Genomic DNA, 23,322 nt, shown 5'->3' on the forward strand with positions numbered 1-23,322 from the left:
TCAGGAGGCGCGTATTGGGTTCAAATAGAGGCGGCGGGTGAATGTGGCAATTTCGACTTGGTCTGAAAAGTGATTGAAGATGTGGAGGGTGAAAACACTGAATCTCGGCTTGTCGCCTTCGCCCCAACCGGTGAGGAGAGAACTCCTGCGGACAGGACGTTACTAGGGCCGGGCGCCAGCTGTGCCGAGGCCGATGACGTCCGGGTTCCGCCCCCCGAACGGGGCCACGGGAGGCTTTGTTGGCCTCGCGGCCTGGTCGTTTTCAGGAAAACACTCCCGGAGGGAGGACGGGTGCACTTTGACTGAGCCCAGGTTTCCTCACACTCGCTTTCTCTCTCAGGAAAAACCAGCCATGGGAACTTCTCTCCGAGAACGAGCTATGAGAACTCCTCTCCGAGAGCTTAAACTGCAGCCCGAGGTCCTCACCGATTCAGGGAAAGGACCTCCCATGTTCTCCTCGCTGACCCCATCCCTACGCAAGCTGGAGCTGAAGGTGAGATGCGCCGGGGCAGCTTCCCAACTGGGCTATTTGCCCAGGCAGAGTGCTCAGGGGAACAAAAGGCCAGGGCTGGAACGTAATTAATAACGATAATGAAGCCTTCTACTTGTGTGACATCCATTTACAGCTATTCAGGCCAACAGAGAGATGCCCTGGGGTGGTTAAAAACGAATCCACTGAGAACCCGAGCCTCTATTTAGCTGTTGGTTTTTATTACCTCTTTTCCCGTTTGACCTTTACCAAATTCCGGAGAAATACTTAAACTGACTCATTTATGGAGAGAGATCTGTTTGACAGAAGTCTAAGACAGTGTCCATGCAGCCTAGAAGGTAGTTAGAATTTTCCTGTAGCCAGTACTTTAAAATATTACCTTGCAGAATTGCCTGTACAGAGCTGTAAACTATTACTTTGTAGAATTGACTATGTGGAGCTATACGTTATTTTTATTTATTTATTTATTTATTTATTTATTTATTTATTATTATGTATACCGTGCTCTGCTTACATGTACTCCTGCAAGCCAGAAGAGGGCGCCATATCACGTTACAGATGGTTATGAGCCACCATGTGGTTGCTCGGAATTGAACTCTGGAAGAGTAGGTGGGGCTCTTAACCACTGAGCCATCTCTCCAGCCCCCGGAGCTATACTTTAGTCAGAAGTATTTTCTATTATTATTGTTGTTGTTGTTGTTGGCCTTTCTGCTTGGATGGAAGGGTATCCTGGGACATGGAAGCCCAGGAACTGCACAGCTCTGAGCGGAAGCTTCCTCAGCAGAGGTGTTGCAGCTCCCACGGGAGGGTGTCCCCCAGCTGAGCTGCGCAGCTCAGGAGTCGCAGCCTCCACTCCACTTCTTCTCTACTCCTCGTTGCTTCTTGGCGTCTTCTGACGAAGCAGTCATACCAGGCAGCCGATCTCTTTAAAGAGAATTATTAGAGGCATGACCCCAGGCCTGGCTGCCTCTGCTCCCAGGAGAAGACAGGAGGGATCTGAGCAGACATAGCTTTTATCTAGGGTTTGGTGGGGGAGGGACTTCCATGGGCAGAGATTTCCAGATCTAGGATTGGTGGCATTTCAGGGATTTGTGGGTTTTGGGGGAAGCTCAAGGGATTGGTGGGGTTTGGTTTGGAGTTTTCACGTAAAGTTAGGATAATCTGGTATGGGTCCCATTGAGGGGCTGGAGATGACCTTTGTGACAGAGAGGTCTGTTGGAGGGGCCTGGCCTCTGGAGCGCCTCAGGCAGGTGCCTGGCCACTTTACTGCCTTGAGAGTTTACAAAGTATGCAAAGTGTATAAAGGGAGTCCAGGGCAGCTTGAGTCAGCCAACAGCGACAAGAGAGGAGGTGCTGCCACCACTGACAGCTCCTGCTGAGGAGGCATCACCTCTTTGACAGGAGCCACCATTTTGACTTCGCCTGTGCAGTGTAGACTGGGGCAGGAAGGAGGGACTCTTGACAGCTCTTGGGTGGGAGGGTGGGATTGCTTTGGCCACTCAGGAACTATAAGAATTATTTTGGGGGGCTGGAGAGATGGCTCAGTGGTTAGGAGCCCCATCTGCTCTTCCAGAGGTCCTGAGTTCAATTCCCAGCAACCACATGGTGGCTCACAACCATCTATCATATGATCTGGTTCCTTCTTCTGGTGTGCAGGAATACATGCAGGTAGAACACTGTATATGTAATAAATAAATCTTAAAAAAAAAAAAAGAAAAGAAAAAGAATTATTTTGGTTTTTTGAGACAGCCCTGGCTGTCCTGGAACTCACTCTGTAGACCATGCTGGTTTGAAACCCAGAGTTCCACCTGCCTCTGCTGGGATTAAATATGTGCCACTACCCGCTGGCACTCCTGAGCATTCCCTGAGTTACCCTGTCATAACTCTGGATTCTGACAGCACTTGAAACATCCCCCATCATCTATTTGGTCTCTCCTACCATATCTCTTAGATGCAGGTTGGAAGTAGAAAAAGACATGGCAAGGTCATATTCAAGCTAAGGTCTCCCAGTGACATGAATAGATATGCTCAGTCTGTTGATAGTGTGGTCTGCATCACCATATGTGTATGGGATGCATAAGGATCTGAAGTGGCTTCCTAGCTTTCTTTTCCTACTGGTTGTTCTATGTAGTAACCAAAAAGTAATTTCTTACTTCAGAAAAGATAATAAGGACCCTTTTGGTTTTTTTTTTCTTTTTTCTTTTTCTGAGTTTAGATATTACGATGTAACCACAATTAATATGTTGAGGATTGAATTGACTGCCTTAGTCAATTCCTTTTGTTTCTTTTGGCAGGAAAGGTCATCTCCAGTGGCTTTTATCAACCCCGAGAACTCACCTTCAGTGGATTTTATCAATACTGAGAACAGCTTCCTTTCAGAACAGTTCAGCCATCCTTCAAAGCACATAGACACTTGTCAGCATGAATCAGATCCAATTCCTGAAAGCAACTCTCCTCTCAGTACATCTGAGAAGGCGGTGGAAGCAATGGATGACTTTGTAGGAGAACCGGTTGATGAAAGTGTAGTTAATACCATGGTTCTTTTACCCTTCCCGTTCGAGCAGCAGCAAGACCTGATGCTTGAGGCTCCCTTAGATGCCGTAGGAGAGGCGGCACCTTGTACGGAAGACAGCTCCACAGGAGTTGTTGCTGTTAGGCCTGAGCAACCTATATCTCAGGACCTTCCGTTAAGAAACAGTAACACTGAAGGACCTGAGGACCTAGAACCTTCTGAAAATGTGATGAATTCCTCTGTGGCTTGGCTTTCTCCTTCAGCTGTCTTGAGCAAAAACCTCCCCGTTGATCATGTAGATCCAGGGGAGGAAACTGTAGAGAGCAGAGTTATACAGGAAACAGAAGAGAGCTTTCCCACACTCCCTGAAGAGGTTGGATTGGGAGAGCAAGCACTTGGTGCAAGTGCAGAAGATGTCCCATCCTTCTCTCTGGCATCAAGTCTGGTAGAAATGGTACCCCAGGGAGCTCCAGGACCCGCAATAGAAGATGCTGGTAGGACTCCTGGCTTAGATGCAGAGGCTTGGATGTCCCCATTGGCCTGGCTAGAAAAAGGTGTGACTATGTCGGTCATGCTGCAAAATCTGCGCCAGAGATTATCCTTTCCTCCTGTGGTTCAGGATGCTGCTGTTGGCAACACACCCCTCTCCACTTGTTCTGTGGGAACTTCCTTTACTCCTCCAGTACCGCCAGATGTCTGCTCCAAAGACAGTACTTCAGAGGCAGAGCGCCTCCTCTTGGGGTAAGTGTCAACCTCCAGGCTTGTGCCTCCAGAGCTCCAACACTCTGGACCTGCCACTCGCATCTCTTCCCCTTGCTGTTGCCTTTTCTTCTTTTCCTGCGGTAGCTGTGGTCCTCCGGATCTGACTGCCTTGTCCCGGCACGACTTAGAAGCGAACCTGTTGAACTCCATTGTCTTGCTGGAAGCTCTTTCTCACCAGCTACAAACCTGGAAGAGCCAGCTGACCGCCCCTTCCCGGGAAGCTCAAGACAGCAGCACTCAGACTGACAGCTCTCCTTGCAGGGTAAGACTCTTCTCCACAGAGCCTGGAGGATCCCAGTGGATCTTCTGCCTCAGAAATTAAACTGGGAAGCTTCCAGAGGGAAGAGAGGGTGCCTTAAGCAGAGTCTCAGTCATAGAATATCTGTAAAAACTGGCCTTGAGCACCTGCCTGTAATCCCAGGACTTAGAAGGCTGAGGCAGGATGACCTTTTAAATTGAAGGCCACTCTGACCTACAGAGAGAATTTGAGGGTAGCCTGTCTTTTTAAAACTAAAGATTGCTGGGCAGTGGTGGCACATGCCTTTAACTGTAAAAGTAACTTTTTTCCCTCCCAAGACAAGGTTTCTCTGTGTAATAGCCCTGGCTGTCCTGCAACTCACTTTTTAGACCTGGTTGGCCTCACAGAGGTCTACCTGCCTCTGCCTCCTGAGGGCTGGCATTAAAGGCGTCTACAAAGCGAGTCCAGGACAGCCAATGCTACACAGAGAACGAAAAACCAAACCAACCAACCAACCAACCAAATTAATTCTGGCAGTGGTGGTGGTGGTGCAGGTGTTCCCAGCACTCCAGAGGCAGAGGCAGGCAGATCTTTTGTTTTGGTTTTTGCTGTTGTAAAATAGTGATAAAGAGCACTGTCCTAGAGTTCGCAAGCTGTGGCATCACAGGTGTAGGAAGGAAGAGGGTAGTGTTGGGGAAAGGATGGAACGTCTCAGCACGTGGCTGCAGTAACTAGTGACTGTATTGGAAGCGATGGAGCCCAAACCCTCTCTTCAGCTGCAAGGACTGTCGGCATAACTTTGCCTCCCTCTCCTCCCGCCCCAATCTGGAAACCACGGGCTCCTTGTTTCTCTAGCTGGCCAGTTTCTCTCCTGAAATTTCTTTGTATCTTTTTTCTTGTCCTTGGCCTCATTTCATGTCCCCAGATCTGCCCTCTATCCTTTTCCTCTGAAGCTGCCAGGTCCTTTGGGAGGCCACTGAAGCAGAAGCAGAGAAAGGAAATGACATCCCTTCAGCCATTTGCCATCACAGTGCATATCCTTACCACTTGGCTGCCTCTTCACAGTAATCTCGTCACCTGCCTGACTGCCCAGCTCTGAGCAGGGTGTGTGGCCTACGCAGGGCTTGTGGGGTACTCTGTGCTTTCCGCACAGTGCCCTAAGTAGTGATTACTTTGCTGAAGAAGACAGCTGGAGCTGTGAACTCCAAGAAACCTGACCTGAGGGTGGCTGGGCATGGCGGCACATGTCTTTAATCTCAGCACTTGGAGGCGGATCGCTGTGAGTTCGAGGCCAGCCTGGTCTACAGAGTGAGTCCAGGACAGCCAAGGCTCCACAGAGAAACCCTGTCTCGAAAAACAAAGCAAAACAAACAAACAAAAAACCCAAAAGAGGGCCGGGCGTGGTGGCGCACGCCTTTAATCCCAGCACTTGGGAGGCAGAGGCAGGCGGATCGCTGTGAGTTCGAGGCCAGCCTGGTCTACAAAGTGAGTCCAGGACAGCCAAGGCTACACAGAGAGACTCTGTCTCAAAAAACCAAAAAAAAAAAAAAAAAAAAAAAACAAAAAACAAAAAAAAAACAAAAACAAAAAACAAAAAACCCCAAAAGAGACCTGAGGGTGATATGGCTGCCTACTAAAATCTGAATGCCATTCAGTGCTTGGTGATTCAGCATTGCTGTTTCTGCGATAACCCTGTTCTAATGTCTTCCTTTCTGTTGTAATGAAAGTTCCCAGCTGGGCGGTGGTGGCGCACGCCTTTTATCCCAGCACTAGGGAGGCAGAGGCAGGTGGATCATTGTTGAATTCGAGGCCAGCCTGCATCCATTTTTTTTTTTAAAGATTTATTATTTATACAGTGTTCTGCCTGCATGTATACCTGCAGGCCAGAAGAGGGCACCAGATCATTATAGGTGGGTGTGAGCCACTGTGTGGTTGCTGGGAATTGAACTCAGGTCCTTTGGAAGAGCAGACAATGCTCTTAACCTCTGAGCCATCTCTCTAGCCCTTTATCCAGCTTTTTTAAAAAAAGATTATTTTACGTGTGTGTGTGTGTGTGTGTGTGTGTGTGTGTGTGTGTGTGTGTGTGTTACACCATATATATGCAAGTGCCTGCAGAGGCCAGAAGAAAGCATTTGATCAAGTGGAACCGGAGTTACAGATGGTTGTGAGCCACCTGATTTCAGTGTTGGGTACCAAACCTAGAGAGACTGAACCTGTGTCTTCCGGAAGGCAACAAGTGCTCTCAGCCACTGAGCCATCTCTCTAGCTTCACACCCAGGGTTTTTTTTGTTCTTTTTTTTTTTTTAAGGCTTATTTATTGGGTTGGAGAGATTAAGAACACTGTCTGTTCTTCCAAAGGTCCTGAGTTCAGTTCCCAGCAATCACATGGTGGCTCACAACCATTTATAATGAGATTTGGTGCCCAAGAAGAAGGCATCAGATTACATTATAGATGGTTGTGAGCCACCATGTGGTTGCTGGGAACTGACTGAGGACCTCTGGAAGAGCAGTTACTGCTCTAAACGTCTGAGCCATCTCTCCAGCCCTCCCTACCCCGTAGTTTTTACATGGGTTCTGAGGAGCCACACTCAGGTCCTTGTGTTTGTAAGGTATTTGGCCCCCTCTAGGGTCTCCTTTCCCACTTGGCTTTATCTGGTTGTGAGGTAATTTTCCCATCTCATGTGAATGGTTCTTGTAACTCATTGGCTTCAAGGGACATGAGAAGCTGCTGGAGTATGTTATCCATCTAAAAGGAGGCTTTATTCTTTGGCTAGGTCACTAAGACACCTCAACATCTTCAGGACAGCAAGGAGGTTAAACAGGCCCTGCTGCAAGCCAGGAATGTCATGGCAAGTATTGATTGAACTTATACTACTGCTGGGGGCCCTTGTGAAGATAAAAATTGGAGGATCCTGGGTGGTTAGGAGGTTAGTGGTACACAGCTGTGGCTGTGAAGGGAACATCCCAAACGTTTACAAGAACATCTCACTATTAGAAACTTGGAATTTGGGGCGTGGAGTGGTCAATGACTTTTCCCTGTAGTGTTCTTTCATCTTGCTTGATGAGTCTGTTTGATCTAGCCTTGCTACCTTCCCTCCCTCTCCAGCACTCATGGGTGCTAGTCTCTAGAGAACTGCTATCCTTGCTTCACCTGTCCCTGGCACACATGAAAGAAGACAGAATGACAGTGAGTCGAGAGGTAAAGCATGGTGACAATGGGACCGTAAGCCAGGAAGAAGGCACAAACATAACCTCTCGTTCTTCCCTTGCAGTCTCAGCGTGCAGAAACCCTGGTTTCCTCCTGTTCTCATGTACTGAAGAGACTGAAGGCAAAGCTCCAGAGCCTCAGAACAGAAAGGGAGGAGGCAAGACACCAAGAGGAAATGGCCCTGAAAGGGAAAGATGCGGTAAGGTGGCCAGCTGTTCCGGAATGTTCTATAGCAATGGCTTGAACTGTAAAACTGCCTGCCTTGGGGAACTCAGAGCTACCCAGGTCTCTAAGGTTATGGCTTTCTGTGCCATTTCTTCTGTTACATACCATGTCCTTGCAACCTTTTCCCTACACAGGCAGAGGCAGTCCTGGAGGCTTTCCGTGCACATGCTAGCCAGCGCATCAACCGACTGGAACAGGATTTGACATCTATGCAGGAGTTCAGACGCCTTCTACAGGAGGCCCAGACCCAACTGGTAATTGTGTTTTCCTTTTTTGAGACAGGATCTCACTGTATAGTTGAGAAGCTGCTATGTAGACCAGTCTGGCATTAAACTCACAGAGATCTACCTATCTCTGCTTCCTGAGCACTGGGATTAAAGGTGTGTGCTACCACTCCCAACTCAACTTGTAATTTTAAGGGTATTTTTGCTCCTGGGGCTCATGATGGCACTAAGAAGATGGTTACATATTTGCACTTAGCTGCCTCTGTAACTCTTCCCTTCCAGAGAGGGCTTCACACAGAGCAAGAAGAGCTGGCTCAGCAGGCAGTGAGTCTGACTTCTGCCTTGCAGCAGGACAGGACATCCGTCCAGCTGGATGTGAGTATTTGGGGTCATCACCACCACTCCCTTAGAGGCAGGTTCCTGTCCCTGAGTGTGCACTACTGATCTGATTACTTCCGCAGTATGGGACATGGGCAGCTTTGCTGGGTCGGTCTCAAGAACTCACCAAGAAACTCACAGCCAAGAGCCGGCAGGCCCTTCAGGATCGGGATGCTGCAGTTGAGGGGAAGAAGCAGGTGACTTGCAGTGGGTGGTGCTTAGGCCTGCTTTCTCTCACTTCGCTTAGCTGTAAGATGGTGAGAACCCAGTTGTTTCCTTTGAGCCCAGCACCTTCACTTCAATAATTTGTCTTGTCCCCAGCTGTTCCTGGGGATCAGCTTCATTTTCTGCAGTGTTGCTGTTCTGGAAGTTTGCTTTATTATCCATAGTAAATGCTGCACTGAGTCCTGGGGTTCTTGACTCAGGAGGAAGTGTAGCAAGGAAACTGTCTTTTCTAGGTTTCAAAGGAACTGGAACAAGTCTCTGCCTGTTTAGAGGACTGTAAAGGCCAAATAGAACAACTGAAGATGGAAAATAGTCGCCTTGTTGCAGGTGTGTGTGTGTGTGTGTGTGTGTGTGTGTGTTTAGGTGCATACAGTTAACCTGCTTGGTGTGTGTGTGGCAGGAGAGTAAGGAGGTGCTATAAAACACTTAATTTGGGGCAAAATTGTAAGTGTGTGTGTGTGTGTGTGTATGTGTGTGTGTTGGGTCCTGGCTTAGTGATCACCAGGTGTCATTAGGATATTTTTGATCTAGATCTCTCGGCTCAGCTGCAGATCCTGACTAGCACAGACAGCCAACTAAAGGAACTACAGAGTCAGCATTCCCATTGTGTCCAGGACCTGGCTTTGAAGGAAGAGTTGCTGTGTCAACTTACCCAGAGCAACAAGGAGCAGGCTGCTCAGTGAGTTCCTGTCGGGTAATTATGGCAGTAGAGACCCAGCACGAAGGCCTGAGTGGGATCTAATAGATGGTCTTTGGCAGATGGCAAAAGGAAGAAATGGAACTGAAACACACGCAAGCAGAGCTGCAGCATCAGCAGGCTGTGCTGGCTAAGGAGGTACAGGACCTAAAGGAGACCCTGGAGGTAAGCAAGCCAGCCTGGAGCTGAGCTCAGGGCGAGACCCTCGCCTGCTGGGGTGAGCCTGCACTGGAGAAAACCTCTGTCCCAGTCGCTAAAGTTCCCTCTCCTTTCCCTCCCTCCCTCCCTCCCTCCTTCTCTCTCTCCCTCCCTCCTTCCCTTCCTCCCTCCCTCCCTCCTTCCCTCTCTCCCTCCCTCCCTCCATCTTTCCTCCTTCCTTCTCCATCTTTCCAGTTTGCAGATCAAGAGAGTCAAGTTGTTCACCTAGAGCTGGGCCAGATGGAGTGTCAGTTGAAAAGCACACTACAAGTGCTGCGGGAACGCAGCCTGCAGTGCGAGACCCTCAAGGACACTGTGGAGAGCCTCAAGTAAGAGTGCTGCCTCAGCTGGGCATGGTGGCGCACGCCTTTAATCCCAGCACTCGGGAGGCAGAGGCAGGTGGATCATTGTGAGTTTGAGGCCAGCCTGGTTTACAAAGCGGGTCCAGGACAGCCAAGGCTACACAGAGAAACCCTGTCTCGGAAAACCAAAAAAAAAAAAAAAAAAAAAAAAAAAAAGAGTGCTGCCTCTCTCTCTGTGCTTCCCACAGTGCTGCTTTCCCCCACTAACCCTTCTAGAATCATGGGAGTGTTGAGCCTCTTTCCTAGAACATGGGGGGCCTGGGAGGAGTGTTCCAAGGACGTACCTCATCTTTGTTCACCTTCGGGATCCCAAATTTCAGGGCCGAGCTGGCCAGCACCGTCGCAGAGCATGAGAAACAGGCCCTGGCGAAGACACACAAGCAGTCTCAAGAGCTGCAGCTGCTGACTAAGCAGCTGCGGAGTCTCGCCCTCTTCTTAAAGGCAGAACTAAAGGACAGCAGGGTAGGACACTGGGTTTCCTTCCCATACCATTCTCTCTTGTTTCCTTTTTCTTTTCCTTTTCCTTTTTAATTCTGCAAATTGAACTTAGGGCCTCACACATTCAGGCAGGCACTCTATTGCTGAGCCTTATTTTTTCTTTTTTAAGATTTTGTTGTCTTTTTATTCGTGGTTATGTGTATGTCCCGGCGAGTGTATGCTGCATGAGTGCAGGTGTCTGTGGGCACTGGATGCCCTGGAACTGGAGTCACTGGCCCTTGTGAAGTGTGCATGTGGGTGCTGGTGACTGTGTGAGTAGGGTCCCCTGGGAGAGCAGAAAAACATTCCTTTTTTTTTTTTTTCCAGACAGAGTTTCTCTGTGTAGACTTGGCCATGGACTCACTTTGTAGACCAGGCTGGCCTCGAACTTACAGAGATCCGCCTGCCTCTGCCTCCCTACTCCCAGGATTAAAGGCGTGCACCATCACTGCCAGGCTTACCCTCAGGAACCCTTAGCCTTACCCTTAGCCTGTCACTTAAACCTCCTTCTGCCTTCTAATAATAAGCCTATTTCTCTAGTTATGCTACTTATGTTGGGGTGTACTTTCTGATCTATTTTATTTGGGTTCTTTTACCCATCACCCTTCTAACCCCCAGCACTAGGTAGGGAGAGAAAGAAGGTTGGGAGGGAAAGGGGGTGCAGACTTCAAAGCAGCCTATTTCCTGCTGATTTGAAGCATAGAGTTCCTTGAGGTAATATCCAGCGGTCCAGCAAACCAGCAATCCAGCAATAGCAAACACAGCAGCAGGAGAGACCAGCAGCAGCAGGGGCAGCAGCAGGGGCAGCAGCAGGGGAAGTAGCAGCTGCCACAGGCTCTCTGGGGCTCTCCAATTTATCCCTCTCCAGGATCCCCAGCATTAATAAACTGCCTGCAGCTGGCGGCAAAGATCACCCCCTGCTAATACATGAGGCAAATCATAATCACCTGCTGTGGAGCAGCCTCTTATCCCTCACCTGGGATTAAAACAAAAACTTAGTCACATGACATAACTGGATTTTTAAAGAAACCTAAATTCCCACTATTCAGATCTAGCCAATGGTCAGCACATTCTCCACAGTCGTGTGGAGCGCAGGGACTGACTCTGACATGAACTCTGGTCTCTGGTGCCCCCTATTTGACCACTTCTCCTTGGTGGGGAGGCCTGGTGGCACTCAGAGGAAAGGGAAGCAGGCTACCAGGATGAGACCTGATAAGCTGTGATCATATGGTGGGGGAGGAGGTCCCCTTCTGTCACAGAACCTAGGGGAGGGGAATAGGGTAAGAGAGAGGGAGGAACGGGAAGATAAAAGTGAGGGGACAACAACTGAGATATAATCTAAATAAATTACTTAAATTATTAAAAAAAAAAAATTTCACTACATGCTTTTAGATGTAACACACATCTCATTTCCATTCACTCCTGGCCTCTGGGTGTTTCTATATCTATTCTCTTCTTTTTTTAATTGGAAATCCTTTCTTCTTTTCTATGAAAATCCTCCCAAGTTCACCTACTAGAGAACACCTGAGATCATGTGGACTCCATGGTTTCTTCCTATGTTCCTGGCACACTTCTCTCTTTAGGCACTTGTATTAACTTTCCTTCGGTATCAGTGTTTAAAGAAAGAAATTTAGCCTTGCTTTCTTTGGCTTCTCCATGGTATACACTAAACAATAAGTCGTTGATACTGTTCAGTATTTAGAGTTAATTAGTTTATTCAATAGTTAGAGGTACAACCAAGATCATCTTCTCCAGCTGGGGGCTGAGCACAGAAAATGCTCAAAGTCCTGCAGTGTTCCGGGAAAGACAGAGTTGTAAAGTTGTCATTGTGACTTACGATCTGCATGGACTACTGTGGGAACTTAAAAGGAGGGCCATTATTACCTTTGAGAATTAGGGTGTCTCCTCAAAGCAAGTGGCTGACCCTGGCAGTCAAAGTTTAGAAGGGTGGGCACGTAAGAAAACCCACCACCCAGAGGTACCATAAAAACTATATGTAGAAAGTTATGCACAAAGTTATGTGTCCTTTTTTTTTTTTTTTTTTTTTGGTAGGGTCTAACTCAGCAAGACTTGGTTGAGTTCTGAGATTATAGGGTGAACAAGGCCTTCTTTATAGAGACTGTGGCTGTTTTGGGGCATGGGTAGTCAGTTTTTATGACTGAGTGTAGGAAGTAAATGGGGCAAGGCTGGAGATAAGTCTGGAAAAGTAGATGGGCCACATTTTGAAGGCTTGAACTAATAATGCTAGGCATGGCAGGGTGTAGAGGAGGCAGTGAATTGCATGAGTGCAGACAATGCTTAAGGACTTGGAGTTGGAGAGATGGCTCTGTTGGTAAAATGTCTGCCATGCAAACAAGAGGATGGGAGCTTGGCTCAGCAGACATAGCTGTGTTTATGAACTCGTTGTTGTCGTTGTTGTTTTGATGAGACAGCCTTGAACTCATGTCGATCCACCTGCTTCTGCCTCCCAAGTGCTGAGATTAAAGGCGTGCGCCACCATGCCTGGCTTATTTATGAACACTTAATTAAGAGAGCTTGCCTCAGCCACATGGGATGGTGTACTCCTTTAATTGCAGCGCTTGGGAGGCAGAGCTAGGTAGGTGGGTCTCTGAGACCAGGCCAGCCTGGTCCACAAATGGAGTCCAAGATTGCCAAAGCCACACAGAGAAACCCTGCCCCAAAAAACAAAAAACAAACAAAAACAACCCTCCCCTGCCCCCCCCAACCCCCCAACCCCGCAAAAAAAGGAAAGTGGGGGAAAGGATGTAGAAGAAACTGAATTGGTGACTGATGTAGAAGCAGAAGCGTGACTGACTGAAGGTCATAAAATTATTAGAAAGTAACTCTGGCATCTAGAAGTGGCCTGGCAAACTTTTCCAGTATCATAAATGTTTCACCTTTGTGGGCATATGGCTCTGTCTCAACTACTCAGCTCTGCCATGCAGCTTAAGAGCACACTAAAGGAATGAGTCCTCCTGAAACATTGCAGAAGCCATTGGCAGGCGACAGTCTGCTGCCTGCAATGATCCAGAACAGTAAATACTGAACTGGAAACAAGTTTTCAAGAGAGTAAAACAGAAAATGTTGAATTTAACTTTATACATGCTAGGATTTTTGTTTTTGTTTTTTTGAGACAGGGTTTCACTGTATAGCCTTGGTTGTCCTGGATTCTCTTTGTAGACTAAGATGTATACACTAGTTTTTAATGTAGAACATTCTGGTGCGTTTCTGTTTTCTTTGGGCCTAGAGACTGGGAAGAAGTCCAGTTGAGTGAAAGGGATTGAAGAGTCATTCATGTGGAAATGATGGTCTGAAGGGAATGTTTTTGTAGAGTTCTAGAAGCAAAGCAGTCTGGGTGGAGATAGAGGCTTTGTTTTGTTTTTTATTTTTATTTTTTTAAAAAGGGCCGAGGACTGAACCCTAAGTGGTGTGTGAAATTCAAGAGTTAAGGGAAGACCTGTGAGTTGAGAAGAGAAACATTTCTAACGGCCTGTCCCTGGAGGAAGGTCATGATCCAAGGTCATGATTCAGAAGGAAAAGTTTCCAGAAGTGCCTGATGATCAGTATCAAACAGGCCCAGTAGAGTAAGAACTAGGGAATCCCTGTTGCAATTGACAGTAAGGACGCCAGGCCTGGAGAGATGGTTCCGTGGTTAAGAGCACAACTGTTCTTGCAAAGGACCTGAGCTGATTGATTCTGAACACCCACATCTGACAGCTTACAATTGCCTGTAATCCAGCTTCAGGCGATCTGACATCCCTCTGTCCTCACTCATATGCACAGATACACATACACATAAATTAGTAATAATAATAAAAAATGTTTTGCACCTGGTCATGGTGGCGCGCCCCTTTAATCCCAGCACTCGAGAGGCAGAGGCAGGAGGATCGCTGTGATTTGAGGACAGCCTGGTCTATAAAGCGAGTCCAGGACAGCCTGGTCTACACAGAGAGACCCTGTCTCGAAAAACCAAAAAAACCCAAACAAACAAATAAAAATGTTTTAGGGCTGGGTGTGGTGGCGCACGCCTTTAATCCCAGCACTCAGGAGATAGAGGCAGGCAGATTGCTGTGAGTTTGAGGCCAGCCTGGTCTACAAATCGAGTCTAGGACAGCCAAGGCTACTACACAGAGAGACCTTATCTCGAAAAACCAAACAAACAAAAAAAGAGAATGTTTTAAAAAAGAAAGTAAGGATGCCAGTGGTGAGCTACTGACAAGAACTTTGGCTGCCAAGTCATAGGTAGTTAGGAAAGGATTACAAGCCTTTTCCTTCCTTCCTCCCTCTGCATTAAATATAAGAGAAAGGACAATAATTATAGCTAAAAGACTTAAAGGTCTGGTTCTTTTATTTTCAAATTATTGCTGTTTTGGTGGGAGCATGTTCACGGAAAGGCTGGAGACTTGTAAGGTAGAGTGAAAGCTCTCCCAGCTCACCCTGTGAGAGTCGGGGCACCTAAGGGACAGCCAGACAGTTGATTATTTTTTTTTTCTCCTTTGTTCTTAGGCTGAATCAGAGATTGTTCTGCCCAGCACAGCCTGTGCTCCAACCCAGGAACACCCTCTGCTTGATGACAGCGCCATTTCAGAACAGGTCCTGACAGCAGCAGCAGACAAAGGTTAATGACCTTGGGGTCTAAGAGAAGGGAAAATGACCCTGATGCTGATCTCAGCTGGCTCAGATGTACACTGCTGACATGTCTGTCTGACCCCATTCTGATGTGGCAGACCCCTGATTGAGTCACCAGAGAGACCCTTCCTGCGGTTGTGGTTGTGGTTTTGGTTTTTTTAGAGGTGGGGTGTCACGTAGCTCAGGACGGCCTTGAATTTCTGTGTGGCTGAACATACCTGGTTTGTCTTTGCTTCAGCACCAGAACCAGCTCCTGTGCCGCTGCTTGGAAGTGCTAAGAGTGCTTTCACCCGGGTAGCCTCGGCAGCTTCCCTTCAGCCTGCAGGTTAGGATGGGCCCCAGGGACCATGCCTCATTTCTCAGAGATCTGGTAGTGATGATCAGAGACAAAGGCAGTGAGGAGCGCTTTGCTCTAAAAACCTCAATTCCACTTGGGCTCATTTTATTTCTGTCTTTTGGGATCTGCAATGTTCCGGATATTTCAACTTTGTGGGTGGGGAAGATAAAGTTGTGGAAATGGTGGTTGCCTACCCTGTCCTTCTAGGCAGAAAGGCTGGTACTTCTATCGAGGACTCTGTTTCAGAGACCCCAGACCTGGAGACCAGCCTGGCAGAAATGAGGGCTATGCTACAGGACCTTCGGAGCCTGTGCTCCCTGCTGCAAGAGTCTAAAGAAGAAGCCGTCGGGGTCCTGCAGAGAAAGATGTGAGTGGTGCACGGTGTTCATGGCGGTGGTGATGAGACAGCCCCTCATGCCAAGGGTGGACAGCGTACAGGAATGATGCCAGATCCTTCCCTCCCACAGCTGTGAACTGCAGACTAGACTACAGGCCCAAGAAGAAGAGCATCAGGAAGCCCAGAAGGCAAAGGATGCGGACATGGAGAAGCTGAACCAGGCCTTGTGCTTGTGCTACAAGGTGAAGGAGGGATCTAAAAGTGGGGCGATAAAGAACTGGGGCAGCTCCCGGCCCACTGGGACCCACTGTCTAGGAATCTAGGTAGTGGGGGGGTTTCCAACTTCTGCCCTAGTTTTGCCCTTTTGGGGTCAGACATTTCATATCTGAGAGTTAGCTCTGGGTTGACCTGTCTTCTCTAAGCAGACCCAGAAGAAAAGCCCAGAACTGAAACCAAGATGTGCCATGCTTGACTTGGTCCTGAATAAGGATAGGAGCTAGTCCCCAGGGCTGAGCGTGGCTCAGGCATCTGTCGTGCCTTCTGACAAGAGCTGAAAACCGGTTAGCCCTTCTTCAGTGCGCCTCTCTTTTCTTCACAGAACGAAAAGGAGCTCCAGGAAGTGATTCAGAAGCAGAATGAGAAAATCCTGGGGCAGATAGACAAGAGTGGCGAACTCATAGTATGTTGCTCGTGATGTTATGATGGGGCCTCTGCTTCTCCCACGTGATGGGGGAAGGAGAGAAAGGATCCCCCGGTGGTGCTGTTGGGTTACCTTTGCTCTCGTTCCCAGAGTCTCAGGGAGGAGGTGACCCAGCTCACACGTTTACTTCGGCATGCGGAGACAGAGACTAAAGTGCTCCAGGAAGCCCTGGAAGGCCAGCTGGATGGCAGCTGTCAGCCAATGGCCACTAGCTGGATCCAGGAAAAAGTGTCTCTCTCACAGGAGGTAAGTCAGAGTTATAACAAAGGATGTGTGCAAATAAAGGGGACCCCAGGCCATGACCCTATTAATGTGGACATATTTATAGGTGGACAAGCTGAGGGCCATGTTTCTGGAGATGAAAAATGAGAACGCAAAGCTGGTAGCCAAGTATCAGAGCCATGTAAGGAACTGAGTTTTCTTCCACCACAAGCAAGCACCTTGCCTGTCGGCTTTAGCTATGTGCTTTTAAGTTGAGGTTTATGAAGCCTATTTGCATTTTAGAGAAACATCCTGGAGGAGAACCTTCGGCGATCTGACACAGAGCTCAAGAAACTCGACGACACTATTCAGCATATCTACAAGGTAAGAGTGAGGGAGGCACCAGGGCCCAGGCGCAGGAGGAGCAGGAGGAGCCGAGGGCCACAGCTCTGGTCCTCCTCAGCCTGTGGGACTTCTTACAGCAGCTTCTGTTCTTCTCTCCTCCAGGCCTGTAACTCAGAACTGTTTTCTCTGTCTCTTCCCAGATTCTACTGTCTGTCCCAGAGGTAGTGAAGAGCTGCAAGGAGCTACATGGATTGCTAGACTTTCTGAGCTAAGAAACTGAGTGGAATGTAGTGGTGTGAACCTGTAGCTGCAGCTACTGAGACCAAGACAGGAGGACTGTGTAATCCCAGGGGTTCAAGACTGATGTGGACAACACAGCGACCCCCCTGAAAGCTGAATTCCATTTTACTCCTGTTTCCTTCAGGATCCCTCACTCCCAATAACAGGACCAATTGGCATATGTTTTATGCTATTTAAATAAAGTGCATTTCATGTAGTGTTTCCAGTCCACTGAATCTTGTTTTCGGGGTAGAAGTGGGCAGATGAACTCAGAGAGGCAGCTCAGCCCTGCAGTTTGGGCACCCTTCACCACCTCCTGCTGTAACTAGAGCCAGGGCTGTCTGCTTTTTCTTTGCTTGATTCTCTTGCTTCCACAAAAAATGCGCAGTGGACTGCCTGTTCCCTGGATCACTGCCTGGGGGTAACAGAAAAGACTCCATTCACTTACTTTTCCCATCCCCCTAGGGCCTGGCACTGGTAAATGTGGGGCAGAGAACAGAAACTCACTTCCGTTATTCCATGCCTTAAACTAGAGCACACTGTCAGGAGGGTCTCTGTCACCCCTCCCACCTGCTGGTCGGTTAGACGTCTCCTCTCTAGACCAAGCTTAATGCCCAACATTCCACAGACCGCCTTTCACAGCAAAGGACTGATCATGGGTTCTTGTGGGAGGGGCATCAATTCTAATAACCTTGGGGACCCTGGCAGAGGAGTCACTCCACCTCACTGCTCCACCTCTGAGGGCGTGGCCTTTCCCTAGGCCAGTCCTGGGGAGAGGGCGGGACCAGGATGGGAGGTGTCTGTCCCGCCCCCAGGGAGTCACGTAGTTCTGCGGCAACCGCTGCCTTATTTACTCCGGCTTGGACTGAGCTGGTGTCTGTTGCTAACCAGACCGAAAGTGAGCTGTGCCTGTGGCTCCTGCCACCGACTGGCTGAGTACAGGTAAGGTCTCAGGCGAGTCGGGGATGCTCAGCATCTCTGGTTCCTCTCACTGGCTCTTCCTCTGCTTGCTGTCTTTGCCTTGCTCTCGGGGACCTGGTGTACCTTTCCAACTCTAGTCTCATACTCTGCTTTCTGTGCACTTGAAACCCCGTGGCTCAGGAACACCCTGCTGCTCTCCTTCCTCCTAGCCCTCCCAACTGGAACTCAGCATTTCCAGTTCCAAGTCTTCCTCAGTCTCCGGGATTTTTCACTGGGGCATCCAGAATCGCAGTCGGCGACTGCTCCTTCTGGGCTGGTCCCCAGGTCTAGACTATAGGCCCAGGAAGAAGAGCATCGGGACCGTTAGCCTGCGTCACCATGGCCTGTCCCACCTACCCCTAAGTCCTTTCCTGCTTTTCCTGCATCTCTCCCTGTTTTCCATACTCCACTCACTCAACCTTAATCCCATGCCTCTGGATGCCCCTCTAGGAGCTCCCCACTGAACTGTGGGCAGCCAAGCCTATTTCCTGTGCCTCCTTGCATGGGGGAGGGGGCGGGAATACTTCTGGGTAGTGGAAATGATCTGGTGGTGGCCCTTTCCTGTGTATATTAATGTACATAAATATAGCTAGCTTGTTTGCCCTTTTTCCTACTATACCTGCAGCTCCTACGGCTAATGTCCAACATACATAAGCAGTCAGGTTGTCATTATGTCTGGGCTGTTGTCTGCACCACTATTAGTCTTTAACCTGCCCCCTGCCTTCCACTAGAAATGGGAAAGGATGCTAGGGTTAAATGTCTCATTCACAAATCTTGGGGAAAAGTGTTATTGTTTTTAGGGGCCCTTTTAAAGAAAAGGGAAGCAAGAAAAGGCAGGTCCCTTTTTTTGTTTGCTTGCTTGCTTGCTTGCTTTTCAAGACAGGGTTTCTCTGTGTAGCCTTGGCTGTCCTGGACTCACTTTGTAGACCAGGCTGGCCTAGAACTCACAGTGATCCACTTGCTTCTGCCTCCTGAGTGCTGGGATGACAGGTGTGTGCCACCAGAAAGCGGGTCTTATGTCTGCCTCGAGAAGGGACCAGAGTCAGTGAAAGAGGAGTTGGCATTCTCAGCTGGGCAGCAGTTTCCAGGAAGACCTGTAGCTTCAGGGCTGCTATCTCCCATCCCCCATCCTGCATCGCTCATGGAGCTTGGAAGGGTGCCCACTAGGGACAAAAGGAGATGTGGGAACTAGGCCCCTAACCCTGTTAGCTGTCAAAGAGATTGGTGCCACTTTGATGCCCAGGACCCAGGCCAAGGACTGCTGTTCAGCTCCTGGCCCTGTGTTGGGAAGGGTATTTGGCATATTCGGTCAGGAGAGAAGCAGGGGAGTTAGAAGTTGTCTTTTTTTTTTTTTTTTTAGTTTTTGGAGACAGGGTTTCTCTGTAGCCTTGGCTGTCCGGGACTAACTCTGTAGACCAGACTGGCCTCGAACTCACAGAGATCCACCTGCCTCTGCCTCCCGAGTGCTGGGATTAAAAGCGTGCGCCACCACGCCCGGCAGAAGTTGGACTCATATCCGTCTTGTCTCCATTCCGGACAGCTGTCACCATGCCCCACGCGTACCCAGCTCTTTCTGCTGAGCAGAAAAAGGAGTTGTCTGATATTGCCCTACGGATCGTGGCCCCAGGCAAAGGGATTCTGGCTGCAGATGAGTCCGTAGGTAAGTTAGGAGCTTGTGGTCAGGGTTTAGGAGAAGTTGCCAGTGAGTTCCAGCTGAGGAACAAGGCTGTCTTCCCTTTATTTGCTTCCAGGCAGCATGGCCAAAAGGCTGAGCCAGATCGGGGTAGAAAACACCGAGGAGAATCGCCGGCTATACCGTCAGGTCCTATTCAGCGCTGATGACCGCGTGAAAAAGTGCATTGGCGGTGTCATCTTTTTCCATGAGACACTCTACCAGAAAGATGATAATGGTGTCCCCTTTGTCCGGACCATCCAGGATAAGGGCATCCTCGTAGGCATCAAGGTATACAGCCCCCGGCCCTGCCTGGAGTCTAGGTGTGGAAATCGGTGTATGTAGGAGCGGATAGCAAGGCCAGCCCTCTCTATCTGTGTCTCCTTTGCAGGTTGACAAGGGTGTAGTGCCTCTAGCTGGAACTGATGGGGAAACCACCACTCAAGGTACACGGTGGGTGGGCTTCAAGTCCCGAGGAGCCGTGAGTGACAACGGCTGATGCTGGGCAAGATAAGGGCAGGGCAGTGCGGTGAGGTTGGTACTGCATTTTCAGGGCTGGATGGACTCTTGGAACGCTGTGCTCAGTATAAGAAGGACGGTGCCGATTTTGCCAAATGGCGCTGCGTCCTGAAAATCAGTGACCGTACACCCTCGGCGCTGGCCATTCTGGAGAATGCTAATGTGCTGGCCCGCTATGCCAGCATCTGCCAGCAGGTGTGCTGGGGCTCGGGTGGTTGGCTGGGTGCCCCGTGCCTGGTGGAGGTGTGCCTTCGGTAGCTTTCTCCCTCCTGTCATCCTGTCTTCTGCTTCTCTCAGTTAACCCTGCCTTTGCCTGCAGAACGGTATTGTGCCGATTGTGGAGCCTGAAATCCTGCCTGATGGAGACCATGACCTCAAACGCTGCCAGTATGTTACAGAGAAGGTAAAGCCACAGATGAGCTCAAACCTGTCAGGGACAGCCTAGCAGGGGGTGCCTGTACCCCACCCCTGCATCTTAGATCCAGGCACACTGCCACTTAAGGATCTTTGCTGACTCCAAAACAAGCTTCAGAGAATGGTCCTATATGGAACCCTCACATTCCCGTACCCACCCGCCCACCCCTGGATGGGGAGCACCCCACACTAAAGCAGTGGTCCCGGCCCAACATAAACCATCTCTGATCACCAGGTCCTGGCTGCTGTGTACAAGGCCCTGAGCGATCATCATGTCTACCTGGAAGGGACGCTGCTCAAGCCCAACATGGTGACCCCTGGCCATGCCTGTCCCATCAAATATAGCCCAGAAGAGATCGCCATGGCGACTGTCACCGCCCTGCGTCGTACTGTGCCCCCAGCTGTCCCAGGTACTAAATTGCTCCTGTCCCTTCCGGTTCCGACTTCCGGTTCCGACTTCCGGTTCTTCTATGGCACTGGGATCCTTTACTGTGGAAAGAACAGAGAATGACCAGTCGGTTTGTCTTCTCCCTCCACTCCAGGGGTGACTTTCCTGTCTGGGGGGCAGAGCGAAGAGGAGGCATCACTCAACCTCAATGCCATCAACCGCTGCCCACTTCCCCGGCCCTGGGCCCTCACCTTCTCCTATGGACGTGCCCTGCAGGCATCTGCACTCAATGCGTGGAGAGGGCAAAGGGACAATGCTGGGGCTGCTACTGAGGAGTTTATCAAGCGGGCAGAGGTACAGGGGTGGGGGGAACTGTGTGTACCAGCCAGAGGCCCCAAACTGGCCAGGGGTCCACACCTGTGGCCTGGCTCAGCCGTGCCCTCACTTACCCTCATTCCCTTTTGCAGATCAATGGACTTGCAGCGCAGGGCAGATATGAAGGCAGTGGAGATGGTGGAACAGCAGCACAGTCCCTCTACATCGCCAACCACGCCTACTGAGGCGTGCCTACTCGACCTGCAGCCCCCGGCCTAGCAATGTATACCCTATTTTGCCTGTAGTCACAGCCAGGGCCAAATAGCCACGTACAACAGAGGTGTCTTCATGCGGCACTTTTTTCCCCCACCTCTTCTCCTCTTTCTGTCTCACATTGCTGTACCCGAGACCACAGGATGGGAGGGTAGGGAGCCCCCAACCCCCAATGTCTGAGGCAGGGGAACTTTCTAGAAGCCAGAACAGAACACGTAGGTTTTTCTCCCAGCCCTACCAGCCCTACCAGCCCTTACAGTTTCCCCATGAGAGTGTCGCTTGTCCTCGGGCCCTGCTTGCTACCCTTCTCTCTTGGGGCCAGGGGGAAGCGCACCAGTTCCTGATGCACGCTCTGAGGACCTAGCAAATAAATGGAAGCAAAACACACTACTCCTCTGTCTGTCTGTCTGTCTGTTGCACTCATTCAAAGTCCTGCCTCCCTGTGTGTGATCTCTTGCTGGTCCTATCTTGGAACCCCTCTGACTATGTGGGGGGGGTGAGAGCTGAGTTTTCCTGGGCTTCAAGTATGTGGAGGAGGGGTTCACCTGGCTCACCATCCCCAGGTCAGGCTCCCACCTGCTGATCTCCAAAGCTGGAGTTGTAGGGGGAGTGGGGGGGGGGGTGGCGGGGCAGGAGGCGGGGCCACAAGTCTTCCAGGGCCTGACACATCAAAGGATACTGGACTGCAAGGCTCAAAGCTGGGAGGGAGTCAACAGGGCGAGCAGGGATCCTAGTGGGCCAGTTCTCTCTCAGCATTGCTTTTTTTTTTTTTTTTTTTTTTTTTTTTTTTTTTTTTGGTTTTTCGAGACAGGGTTTCTCTGTGTAGCCTTGGCTGTCCTGGACTCACTTTGTAGACCAGGCTGGCCTCGAACTCACAGCGATCCGCCTGCCTCCGCCTCCCGAGTGCTGGGATTAAAGGCGTGCGCCACCACGCCTGGTTTCTCTCAGCATTGTTAATCCCTGCTGGCGCCTAACACATTTAGGGAAGACCGTGTACTCACGCCCTTTCCCATAAGGAAATCTTCCAAGACTCTGGGCCACCAGAGCTAAGTAAGGTGTCAAGGAGCTTGCTAAGGGCTCTGCTCCACTTCCAGGCCAGAGAAGGGATCCGTTCGAGGGTCTGGGCAGTGTTAGAACCGGTAGGGATTTGTGCTGAGCTAGGGTGTAGAGTAACACCAGACTGGTGTGAACTGGAGAGATCATTGATGCTCTGTTCTGCGTGGCCTGACCTTATAACAAACGCAGCTAACTCAGCAGTTTCTCTGCGCTCCTGCCAATAGCGTTCTTCTAATCGCTATTATATGCAGTAACACAGCTTTGTAAAGTAGTTACTGTTGTCCTTTTCATTCGAGGAAACAGGTTCAGAGAGAGAGGCTGGGAGGCTGTTCAGGTAATAAGTGAAACCAGGATTTGAACCGGAGTCATTACGATACAGAGTCTGTGCTCAGGAAATTTCAGTTAAGCATCCTGCCTTGTTCAAATTGGAACCGGTTTTTAAATCCTAGAAGCTTGGATGTGGTGACCTGGACCTATAGTCTCAGCTACTTGGGAGGCTGAAGACATTGGAGGCACGATCACTTTAGCCCTCTGGGTCATATAGGGAGATTGTCTCAAAAGCAACTGAAATAAAATTAATCCCAGAATAGCCAATCATGCTAAAACGTTACGGTTTTACGGTTGTCAATCTGTCTTTAAGCTTTGAAGAGTTGGTGCCCCGAAGAGAAGCCCTATGTTAGGGATGACATTAAAAGGCTTTTCGGAGTCAGGCTCTTGCTTTCATTGAAGTAAATATTCCCCTTGCGCTGAGCGTGGTGGTGCATGCCTGTGATCCTCTGCAGTGGGGAGGGTGAGGCAGGTGGTTCGCCCCGAGTCCGAGGGCCAATCTGGGCTATGCAGCCAGCGAGTCGCGCCTTCTCTGTGACCTGGCGCTGTGGAGCTAAACTGTGCCGGGTGCGTT

At 49.7% G+C, this 23,322-nt stretch overlaps 2 protein-coding genes across 5 annotated transcripts; both read left to right on the plus strand.

Moving 5' to 3' along the window:
• The first annotated feature begins 14 nt into the window (after positions 1-14).
• On the plus strand, positions 15-17,041 carry SPAG5 (sperm associated antigen 5). Of its 4 annotated transcripts, none has more exons than XM_084750713.1 (24): positions 15-130; positions 341-493; positions 2,785-3,743; positions 3,849-4,026; positions 6,777-6,851; positions 7,109-7,201; positions 7,275-7,409; positions 7,570-7,689; positions 7,942-8,034; positions 8,121-8,234; positions 8,496-8,589; positions 8,794-8,941; positions 9,022-9,124; positions 9,353-9,486; positions 9,840-9,981; positions 14,503-14,614; positions 14,864-14,950; positions 15,170-15,329; positions 15,430-15,541; positions 15,898-15,978; positions 16,090-16,245; positions 16,328-16,402; positions 16,504-16,584; positions 16,746-17,041. In XM_084750713.1, the coding sequence occupies exons 1-24, from the start codon at positions 80-82 to the stop codon at positions 16,815-16,817; spliced, it is 3,528 nt and encodes a 1,175-aa protein (XP_084606839.1). In that variant the 5' UTR covers positions 15-79; the 3' UTR covers positions 16,818-17,041. The 4 variants fall into 4 exon arrangements, with proteins under 4 accessions (XP_084606839.1, XP_084606841.1, XP_084606840.1 ...); XM_084750715.1 differs by having other exon boundaries at positions 15,209-15,329; XM_084750714.1 differs by having other exon boundaries at positions 7,109-7,189.
• A 569-nt stretch (positions 17,042-17,610) lies between these two features.
• On the plus strand, positions 17,611-21,752 carry ALDOC (aldolase, fructose-bisphosphate C). The gene is made up of 9 exons (XM_084750738.1): positions 17,611-17,766; positions 19,325-19,444; positions 19,536-19,747; positions 19,848-19,902; positions 20,010-20,170; positions 20,295-20,378; positions 20,625-20,799; positions 20,932-21,131; positions 21,245-21,752. The coding sequence occupies exons 2-9, from the start codon at positions 19,333-19,335 to the stop codon at positions 21,335-21,337; spliced, it is 1,092 nt and encodes a 363-aa protein (XP_084606864.1). The 5' UTR covers positions 17,611-17,766; positions 19,325-19,332; the 3' UTR covers positions 21,338-21,752.
• The last annotated feature ends 1,570 nt before the right edge of the window (positions 21,753-23,322 follow it).

Source organism: Acomys minous (genome assembly GCF_964271855.1).
Source record: "Acomys minous genome assembly, chromosome: 12".
Taxonomy (NCBI): domain Eukaryota; kingdom Metazoa; phylum Chordata; class Mammalia; order Rodentia; family Muridae; genus Acomys; species Acomys minous.